Source organism: Zea mays, chromosome 1 (genome assembly GCF_902167145.1).
Source record: "Zea mays cultivar B73 chromosome 1, Zm-B73-REFERENCE-NAM-5.0, whole genome shotgun sequence".
Taxonomy (NCBI): domain Eukaryota; kingdom Viridiplantae; phylum Streptophyta; class Magnoliopsida; order Poales; family Poaceae; genus Zea; species Zea mays.
The window spans coordinates 296,257,392-296,268,041 of NC_050096.1; the positions used below are offsets into that span (position 1 = coordinate 296,257,392).

The 10,650-nt window shown below is 50.4% G+C and overlaps 2 protein-coding genes across 4 annotated transcripts; both read left to right on the forward strand.

The window, feature by feature from the left end:
* The first annotated feature begins 2,038 nt into the window (after positions 1 to 2,038).
* Positions 2,039 to 5,040, forward strand: LOC100384848 (uncharacterized). Of its 2 annotated transcripts, NR_160677.1 has the most exons (2): positions 2,055 to 4,004; positions 4,497 to 5,040. NR_160677.1 is itself a non-coding variant. In NM_001177284.2 (1 exon), exon 1 carries the CDS (start codon positions 2,080 to 2,082, stop codon positions 3,688 to 3,690), a length of 1,611 nt encoding a protein of 536 aa, NP_001170755.2. In that variant the 5' UTR covers positions 2,039 to 2,079; the 3' UTR covers positions 3,691 to 3,866. The 2 variants fall into 2 exon arrangements, 1 of the variants encoding a protein (NP_001170755.2); NM_001177284.2 differs by lacking the exon at positions 4,497 to 5,040 and having other exon boundaries at positions 2,039 to 3,866.
* Positions 5,041 to 6,121: 1,081 nt separating this feature from the next.
* LOC100277083 (uncharacterized) lies at positions 6,122 to 7,178 on the forward strand. Of its 2 annotated transcripts, NM_001363972.1 has the most exons (3): positions 6,321 to 6,498; positions 6,664 to 6,760; positions 6,931 to 7,178. In NM_001363972.1, exons 1-3 carry the CDS (start codon positions 6,459 to 6,461, stop codon positions 7,001 to 7,003), a joined length of 210 nt encoding a protein of 69 aa, NP_001350901.1. In that variant the 5' UTR covers positions 6,321 to 6,458; the 3' UTR covers positions 7,004 to 7,178. The 2 variants fall into 2 exon arrangements, with proteins under 2 accessions (XP_035821584.1, NP_001350901.1); XM_035965691.1 differs by lacking the exon at positions 6,931 to 7,178 and having other exon boundaries at positions 6,122 to 6,498; positions 6,664 to 6,924.
* The last annotated feature ends 3,472 nt before the right edge of the window (positions 7,179 to 10,650 follow it).

The following is a 10,650-nucleotide window of genomic DNA, read 5'->3' on the forward strand; positions in this document are numbered from 1 at the left end:
GCGGCACGAACGTGCTCACCGTGGCGCTGGCCGCCGCCGCGTCGATCCTCGTGCTGCTCCTGCTCTACCTCTGCGCGGCCATCGCGGTGCGCCGGTTCCGCTCGCGCGGCGCGGTGGCGCGGGAGCCGGCGGCGGCGTCGCGCGCCGCGGCGTTCCTCCGCCTGCACGGGCTCCACCACCACCGCCCGTCCTTCACCTACGAGCAGCTGCGCGCCGCCACCGCGGGCTTCGACGCGGCGCGGAAGCTCGGGGACGGCGGCTTCGGGACGGTGTTCCTCGCGTACCTCCCGCCCTCCGCCCGCCCCGCCGCCGTCAAGCGCCTGCACGTCCCGCCGTCCCCGTCCCCGTCCCCGTCGTTCCCCTCTGCCTCCGCCACCATCACCAAGTCCTTCTGCAACGAGGTGCTCATCCTCTCCGCGCTCCGCCACCCGCACCTCGTCCGCCTCCACGGCTTCTGCGCGGACCCGCGCGCGCTGCTCCTCGTCTACGACTTCGTCCCCAACGGCACGCTCTCGCAGCACCTCCACCGCCGCCGTGCCGGCCCTGGCGTCGCGGGCGTGCCGCTGCCCCCGCCGCTCCCCTGGCGGACCCGCGTCGCGATGGCCGCCCAGATCGCGTCGGCGCTCGAGTACCTCCACTTCGGCGTCAAGCCCGCCGTCGTGCACCGCGACGTCACCTCCTCCAACATCTTCGTGGAGGCCGACATGCGGGCGCGCCTCGGCGACTTCGGCCTCTCCCGCCTCCTGGCGCCGCCGGACGCCTGCGCCACGGGGGGCGCCCGCGACCTCGTGTGCTGCACCGCGCCGCAGGGGACGCCGGGGTACCTGGACCCGGACTACCACCGCTCGTTCCAGCTCACGGAGAAGAGCGACGTGTACAGCTTCGGCGTCGTGGTGCTGGAGCTCGTCACGGGGCTGAGGCCCGTGGACGTGGGCAGGGAGCGGCGGGACGTCACGCTGGCGGACTGGGTGGTGGCCAAGATCCAGGTCGGCGAGCTCAGGGAGGTCGTCGACGCGCCGGTGCTGGGCGAGGGCCCCGCCGTGATGGCCAGCGTCGAGGCAGTGGCGGAGCTGGCGTTCCGGTGCGTGGCGCCCGACAAGGACGACCGGCCCGACGCCCGGGAGGTGGTGGCCGAGCTCGCGAGGATCCAGACGATGCTCCCCGAGCTTCCCGGCCGGATCGCACAGAATTGAGCTAACCACATCCTGACAACTTGGCTTCTATGCTGCTATCTTGACTAAGGATTAGCATCACATCCTGAAGGAACACTCCAAGGAAGGCAGACCAATGTGGAGCTCACATCTTCCCGTGCTGGTTCTGTGACATGAATCTGTATGTATGAGCATTGGCCAGATCTGTTAGTTGTGTTACCGGTCAGCACTACACTCGTCAGGTTATGTGTAGTCTTGTTCTGCTGGAAACTGGAATGTACAAGCTCTCCCCCCAAAAGTAATTTTGTCCGATCCATTTTCCTGGGTTCCTCAGCCAATTCTCGCACTCAGCATTTCAGTTCAGCTTGCCAAGCGGTGCGCGTCTTGTTCCCTACTGCCAATCGCCACGGAATGACCCGTGGGCTGCAGTCTGCAGCCTATCTATCTCGACGCTTACGCGCTGTCCATGGCTTGCGTTGCGCCGCACGCACGCCTGCCAAATGCCAATCCGGTCCCAGGTTGGTTCAGAAGATCGTGTCGGCTCTCCCGTGCCATCTGATGGCTGCTGCGATCACAGGACTCGTGAAGCGTCGACGCGATCAGGGTCGGAACCGTCCAACGCGCCTGCCGTGCGTGCCCGCCATGAAGTCATCGTCATGCTTGCGAGCTGCGGGGTGGGGCATTGGGATTGAAACAGAAGTGGGCCCCACTCAAAGATCGCTGACAGGCGGGCCCCATTGCGCTGTACGAACTGCGCGAGCACGACCGAGCCCGAAGGCCCATTTGTGTAGCGGCTATTGAAGTCCACCCGTGGCCCAGCTGTACCGGTCTATGTCTATCCGATCTCCCCGAAGAATTACTTCCTGGAGCCACAGGCCCACACCACAGCGAGGCCCGCTGCAGACGGTGCCATCGCGTCGCCCATGCCATGCACCCACTCACGCTCTCCTCCACCGCGCTCCTCCGCCTAATCAAGTCGCTCTCGCCGGCGGCGGGGCCGAGGGCCCACCTCGCGGCCGCGGAGATCCACGGCCTCCTCTTCAAGGAAGGGCTCCTCCACGCCGGGGCGCACCTCCCCACGGCGCTGCTCTCGGCCTACGCCGCGCTGGGGAGGCCGCGGCACGCGCGGGACCTGTTCGACGAGATGCCCGACCCGGGCCTCGTCTCCCGCACCGCCATGGCGCGCGCGCACGCGGCGTCCGGGCAGGCCGCCCAGGCGCTCGCCGTGTTCCGGGACATGATCGCGGACGGCGTGCTCCCGGACAACGTGGCCCTGGCGGTCGCTCTGGCCGCGTGCCACACGACAGCCTCGCTCCCTGCAGCGGGGATGGCGGCGGCAAGGAGACCTGGGAAGATGGTCCATGCCATCATCGTGACAAGCGGCATTGTGCCGGATGTGTTCGTCTCCACCGAGCTGATCAGGGTCTACGGGGAGTACGGTGAGCTGGCGCTCTCCCGGAGGTTGTTTGATGCGATGCCGGTGAGGAGCACCGTTTCGTGGAACGCCATGGTGCATCAGTATATCAGGCATAGTAATGTTGGCGATGCTTACGAGCTGTTCCTTGCAATGCCAAGGAGGGATGTAGTGTCATGGAACACGATGATTGCCGGGTATTCCCTTGTTGGTCGATTTATGGAGGCGCTAGAGTTGTCCCGCCAGATGATATCGCCGTCGTCATGTCCAGTGTATCCAAATGGACCTACAATGAGCACTGTCCTTGCTGCTTGCGCAGGTGCCGGTTGTTTAGAGACTGGGATTTGGGTCCATGCCTTTGTTGACAGGAACCGCATGAATGATGATGGCTCATTGGATCGGTCCTTGATAGACATGTACGTCAAATGTGGAAGCATCGAAAAGGCACTTCAGGTGTTCGAGAAGGCACCTGAGGCGAGGGATCTGTACTCATGGACGACCATGATTTGTGGATTGGCAATGCACGGCAGGGCTGCTGATGCTCTAAAAATGTTTGGTATGATGCAAGACAATGGCATACACCCTGATGATGTTACTCTTGTTGGGGTCCTAAATGCTTGTGCACACTGTGGACTTGTGGACGAAGGCCTTCGACACTTCTACTCCTTGGAGAAGTATGCAATCACACCCAAAATTGAACACTATGGATGTGTCATTGATCTTCTTGGTCGTGTTGGGCGGCTGCAAGAAGCATACAACATTATCAGGACCATGCGCATGAAGCCTAATGCAGTAATCTGGGGTGCATTCTTGAACGCATGCAAAGTTCACAGCAACGTGGAGCTTGGCGAGATCGCAGCAGCTGAGCTCACCAGGTTAGATCCAGGTGACCCCTGGGCAAAGGTGATGCTGTCCAGCTTGTATGCAAAATTGCAGGACTGGAACAGTCTAGCCAGGGAGAGACGGGAGATGAACAACCTGCAGATAAAGAAAACACCAGGGTGCAGCTCAATTGAGCTTGATGGGGAGGTGCATGAGTTTGTTGCTGGTGGTTTTCAACATCCTCAACATGGCGAAATTTGCACTGTACTAGAGAACGTCGAAGCACAAACACATACTGGCTAAAGAGATGTGGAGGCCTCATGCCCTCATCAGCTGAGTTTTTTGTTCTATCAATGAATGTTAGCATGTAGTAGCAAGTTTCATGGGCACTGGCAGATTAACTGACCTTTGTGTGTTCCATTAGCCTGTGAAGTTCGAAACTGGTCATATTGCTAAGAATTCTAGGAGGTTACTATTAGGGCCCAGAGTAAATGACTACGTGCTGATGAAAATCTGTTCAGATTAATCATTCTGGAACTTGTACTAACAATTGAAGCAAGTGGAGGCATAGCACCAATTGTGTCTGTGCTGCAGCTCTGGATGTCAGTAGACAAGAGGTACATGGCTAGAAATGCACCACATTACTATTTTGCTTTGCTTCTAATGGCTACCAAGCTATTTAATTTATTCTAGCGTTCTTTCTTGATAATTAACCTTATCTTATTTTTTTGACAATGTACATAGAAAAGCTGATATTTAGCCTGCTTTGTTCATATGTGAGAGGCTTTGAAGTTTGAACCTCCTTCCATACGTATATAAGCATTTTTACGATCTAGATAATGGAATTATTTTGAAGCAAATGAAACTGTTAGTTGATTAGTCCCTTTGCTGATTGTCTTCATGATAACATGGTTTCTTCGAGTTACTTCAAATAAAAATTCTATAATTCAGTAGGATCGTGTAATCCTGCTGTGATACACTCCATACAATTATCTGCAATGCTGGCATTCATGTAATCCTAGGTGGTGGTTATGTCATGTGTAACTAACAAATAGCTGATGCAAACTTTCTTTTCATGGAATATATAGCTGATATAAATTGCAATGCAGGTGTATCAGAGAGAAGCACTTCAAGGTTAATTTGTTGAGCAAATTGGAGATGCTGGATTTTGTATTTTGGCAGGTGATGTATGCTTTTCAGCATGCCGTGTTTTATTGAACTCGTCAAGTCCTGCAGAAGCTGAAACTGATCATGTATAAGACTTTGCCTTGTGTCACAATGGGTGCATTTGCTGGTGGTCCTTGGATCAGGTTGCTCATGAGTGGTGAATGGTCTGACGACTTCAGAAGAGGATAGATCTGAGATTACCTTTCATGCATGTTAAGGAAGTTAAGTAGTTGATGCCTTCAAATAAATGGAGAAACGTCAGGTGAACCGCGAGCAGAATTCTGTGGCGCATTTGTTAGCGCAGTTAGCTAGGACTCTGTTCATACAGCTGTTCGATTAAGCCAAATACCTAACTGTATTGCCCATCTAGTAGAACCTAACTGTAACTTGTCCTCTTAATTAATACTAGCAATTAGCAAACATGTCTGTACGTTGCGATCGGAGAAAAAAAACTATCAAATATTTAGGAGAACAATGACACGAGTGATACATAGCATTATTTATGTTTCACCATTTATGGAATTTAAAGACTAATTCGTTTTGTGATGACCATGATATCCATTATAAAAATTAATGTTGTGAACATTATGATAATGGCGTGTTTGTTTTCAATTAAAATCGGATCTGCTGGCCTCCAAGTCTCCAACTGGAAGAAGAGAGAAAATCTCACCAAACATCTTACGGTACTGATGATTGGACTAGCACTCATGTTTTTTTTTTCTTATTTTTGAGTAAAATGCAGGAACAGTCATTAAACGAACTTGTGTCATTTGGATTCTAAAACTTACAAAACCAGGAATGGCTCATGTTACTTGATTAGTTCGTGCAAAACCGTCTAAAATCAGGTTTTATCAAACCAGATGTCGACTCGATGTGCCAATTTTGTTTTTAGTTTTTTTTTTGGCTGAGAAAACAGATTCGTTTTTTAAAATTTTGAAAACCTGTACACCAAGTTTTCTAAAAAAAACGAATTTTACCGAGACAGTTGCTCGGCTAGGATTCACGAAAACTACGTTTTGAATTTGAACTTATAAACCGGTTAGAAAATTTGAAATCCGCCGAAAATCGTCTGGTTTTTCGTTTTCGTTGGTTAGCGGGAAATTGAATTGAAACGGTTTTGTTAGCCCGTAGCTTGATTCCGACAAACTTTAAAGCAGCATGTTTACGTCTCGAATCAGAGAGGCAGCTAGTTTGTCGCTACCATGGCGCGTCCTCGGTCCACCGATGGATTTCGCAGGAAGCCACATTTGGAAAGAAAAAAAAAGATTTTTTTCTCGCTCATTCAAACAGCTTTCGTACCGAATTAAAACGCCACTGCTGACCAGAGAAGAGAAGAACATCATTATTGGAAGTTTGAAATTGGATGGACGGTCCATTCTGAGATGCTAGTGAGGTCTAGAAGCCCGCGCCGCCGGCCGGACTTGTTGCGAAGAGAAACACGGAGACGGAACGGAAACACGCTTGCATTTGTCAGCAAAAAAAAGAAAAATAAAAAAGGCAAGTCATGTGCTGTATTGCTGTAGCAGTAGTATAGATGCGAAAACCTGGCAGGGAAGTAACGTAACGCACCCAAGCCCAAGGAACGCCTCCCAGCCGCCAATGCCCATGCATGATCAGACGCGGCCGCGGGTTTCCTCCAGATGCTTCGCTGCCTGCACTGGCGGTTCCACCCGTCCAACACGCGTTCGTGGATGCCTCAGGCCGCCGACACGTACCTCGGCTGCGGCGGGCCTATAAAGTGACGCGCGAGGCACGGGCGGCCCAGCACGCACCTGCTCCATTACCCGTCTGCCGTCGGCATAACATAATCGTCGTCGCGTGCAGTCCCCATTCCCTTTTCCAGTGGTCTGTTGCTCGCGCTTCGTCCAGCTTCCCCGGAAGAGGTAGCACGGCAAGGGCAGAGGATGAGTGACCCCAAGTACGCCTACCCCTACCCCGCGCAAGGTACTTCCACGCTACATACACACCACGCTGCTCGTCTCGATCCATCATCGTCCTCATCGATTTGATCCGATCCGTGTGAAGAAACGAATAGAACTGCTTGGTCGATCCGGTGCTGACAGGTTACTTTTCGTTTCTTGGTTGATTTGTGTACCCAAAAAAAAACAGGTTACTACCAGGGGCCGTACCAGGGCCCGCCGGTGATGGCGCCGCCGCAGTACGCCGCGCCGCCGCCCAGAAGGGAGCCGAGCTTCCTGGAAGGCTGGTACGTATTCCCGGCCGGCCAACTCTCTGACCCTCTCTCTATTATTCCTCTGCCGCAAGTTTACTGTGCAGGCTCTGTCGTCTCTGTACTGTGTGGTTAATTCCAAGTGATGGCTCTCGCTTCATCTGTTACGTTCTTGCGCCATCATAATCTAATCGGTTATTCTGCAGCCTGGCCGCGCTGTGCTGCTGCTGCTTGATCGACGAGTGCTGCTGCGACCCGTCCATCATCTTCGTCAGCTAGACTAGACGAGGAAGAACCTATTGGTATATATAATATGTATGTATCCAGTTGTACTCTTAGCTTTATTCCTGCAACCTTCAAGCTCGAGATGATCTGTATCTCGGTCGAGTTGGTGTGTATCTGTCATGGTATTGCTTCTAATTTGCTGCTGAATCGAGAACATATTCGCCGTTGAGTTCTTGTTGGCCTGCTGCGCCTCGCCTGGGAAGGGAACCATTTACCTTCACCACTGCGGCTGAGCTTTTTGAAAAGAAGGCGAGGTGACTACTGGGTGGATAGAGAAGAGGAGCAGAAGCAGACCGGATGCTTCTCACCTTCTTCCACTTGCAGTCGCACGCAAGCCACAACCGAAAGCCCCGTGTGTCCCGTCACCGGAATATATGCGAATCCGGCGCCTTTTCAGACACGTGAATTCGGGAGGAAATGGCTCTAGGCGCAGCCGGCGGGGGAGGCTGTGATCGCAGGAGGGCCGGGCCGGGGATGGCGATGGATGGAGACGACCATTTTCTTGCGCATGCGTGTGAGTTTGAGGGCTGCTAGGCGGCTAGCTATGCTCTCGGCGTGGTTCTAGCCCGAAGAACAACACGATGGTGACGGTCCAGATCGCGCCAGGCGTGGTCTGTGCTCTAGAAGCCACTCGCCCACTCCAGTCTGGAAGCGTTCTGGCTGCCACCCACGCCGGATGATTGCTCTCATGGAATGCAGCCCCATGAATGCTCGGTGTCGGTGCGCTTGTCGCGGCTAGACCTGAAACTTGGGCCGGGCCGGTACGGCACGAGCCCATCGTGTCTTGGGCCTTAAGTCTTCAGGCCGACACGGTCTTTAATATTTTTGGACCGTACTAAACTAAACACTTAAAATCTAAGCCTGACACGGCAGTAAAGCACGTCGTGCTTGTCTTGGACCGAGCCGGTCCAGGCACGGTCCACAACCAAACAAGCCATTTTGAAGATATATATAATGAAATCTAATATAATTTTGATGTCATATTTTTACCGGCCTTTTTGCCGTCGGGCCGCCCCGAGCACGGCCCAGTCACTTGTGCCGGACCGGGTGGTACGATGGGCTCAAAATCAAAGCCTAGACCAGCCCTTTATTCATGTCGTGCTAACACGACCCAATATATTTCGTGTCGGGCCGTACTTTGAGCCCGTTTCTGGGTCGTGTCTGACCGGCCCAAAACAGGCGAGGGGATACGCCCGCGTGTAAAGAAGTTATGCGCAATATAAAAGTCCGCCGTTGATTTCTCATATGGAATGTACCATTTATTTCTCAAATGGAACCATGGTCGTTTTTAGTGTATCCCCTCTGAATTTTAGGTGCCGGATAAAATGTAACGTAAATGACAATAGTAATGATTCACATTTAAATATCAGCGATAACAAGTTTAAATAGGCCGGTATCAGTTTCTAGTACCATATCTCCTTATGGTTAGATTTAAATAAACATGGTTAAACTTAACAAACATGATTTAATATATTGATTTGAAGTACCGAGTGGAGGGCATTCTAATGGTCACCAGAGAGAGTGGCTAGGCAAACGTGTCGATGGGCCTGAGAGGATGAGCTTGTTGAGGTGTGCAGCCGGTGAAGGAGTTTCAGGTGAAGGTCACTTACCCTGAGGCCGCCTTCGACTTTTACTTTGAGAACCAAGTCCCAAGCAACAATAAACTAGGCGCCAGTGGACCCCTTTTGGCCATCTCAAGAGGAAGCTCCCGCTAGTAAAAAAAAAGCTTAAAACATACGGTGCGATATATTTTTATAGACGGATTCGGTTATCAATCGTCTATATTATTTTTAGTGACGGTTTCTTAAGAAAACCACTACTAGAAAATGTATTTCTATATAAGGTTTCTTAAGAAAACCGTCTGTAAAAATCCATGATTTCTAGTTGTGGTTTTCTTAAGGGACCGCATATAGAAATCAATTCCTAGTGGCGGTTTTTTATCCTTAATTTTTCGAGTTTTTCAAATGACCTCGTATGATAAAACCATCAAAATAAAAGTTGTAGATCTCAAAAAGTTATGAAACTTTATAGTTGACAACTTTTTTATTTGAACTCATTTCGGTTCTCAAAAATTGAATATAAGTATATCAAATTTAAAATTCAAATTTTGTAAACTACCTCGGATGAAAAAAGTGTCAAAATGAAAGTTGTAGAACTTCAAAAGTTATTCAACTTTGTAGTTGACAATGTTTTTATTTGAATTCGTTTACGGTCTCAAAAAAACAATTTACACTCGGTTGTAATATGTGGACAAAAAAACTACAAACTAGATACAAAGCATGCCATAGACAGTGGTAGCAGAGGGTATCACGAGGGTGAGGTTCGGTTCAATTACTAATAATCATGGTAAATGTCGTGACTTGTGACTTAAATAATTTTTTTGTTGTTTTTAAAACCCGTTTAATATTTTTAAAAATAATTTTTCACTGGCAGATTTATTATGTCGACCGCCAGTGAAAAATCAATTTTCACTGACGGTCCTCAGTTACCCGTCTGTAAAAATGATGACCCTAGCACCGACGGTTCTAAAAAACGTCAGTGAAAATAGGTTTACAACTGTCACTATATAGCTTCTTTGTACTACCCAACGTTGTTGATCAATGTTGCAAATTGTCCCCTTTGGTAGCTTATCAATAGCACTCATGATATAGTTGAGGAGGTTGCTGGTGCGTCCCATGGGGTTGAGGAGGTTTGTTTACCATCATTCTAGGTATTTGTCTCTCTTCCCTATGCAAAGAGAGAACATGTGCAGTCAGAGTTTGGTGGTGAGACGGGGAGCCCTATGTAGGACTGGGGGAAGGCCTCTCGTTTCCAACTGAGCATGTCACCACACTGGGCAGCAGTTGCATTGTCCAAGTGCATGGGAACGATCACACTCTTTGGGAAGTTGATTTTCAGGCCAGTAGATGATTTGAAAAGATCCAGCACAGTTTCAAGGCTGGAGGCATCAGACTGATGGCCCTTGACTCCTTGAGGAGGATGAGTTTGTCATCAGCATATTGGAGAATGGAGCAAGGTCTGTCAGTTGAGATGGGTGGTTGATCCTGTCATCATGCTTGATCATAGCTTGGAGGATGTCTGCCACCAAAAGGAAGAGGTATGGTGATAGAGGGTCGCCCTGTCGCAGGCCGCGTTTAAAGTGGAACCAGGGGCCAGGGTGGTCGTTGACAAGAATGGCAGATCTTAGAGGTTTCCAAGAGTTGTTTTGTCCAAGATCTCCATTTTGCGCTGAAGCCACACACTCAGGAGATTTCTATCAAAGCTTCACAGTTGACAGTGTCGAAGGCCTTGGCAAAATCAAGCTTGAAGACCAAGGTAGGTGTTTTGCGCATGTGTAAGCACTGAATCATCTCCAAGGCATATATGAAGTTCCCTGTGATGGATATTTCCTTAAGGGCTAGTTTGAGAGACCAAAAATCGAAGGAGATTCGAGGGGTTAAAATCTCCTTCTTATTCAAAATTGAATAGGGAATGGATTTTAGCCCCTCCAATCCCCTTCGGTTTTGTGTCTCCCAAACTAGCCCTAAGGAAGCCAGTCTAGCGAGATCAATAAGGGATATGATGTTTTTTTTGAAGGCGATATAACCAATGAATCAGACATCATCTTAGTGTGTTTTTAATTTATATGAGTTTCATTTAAA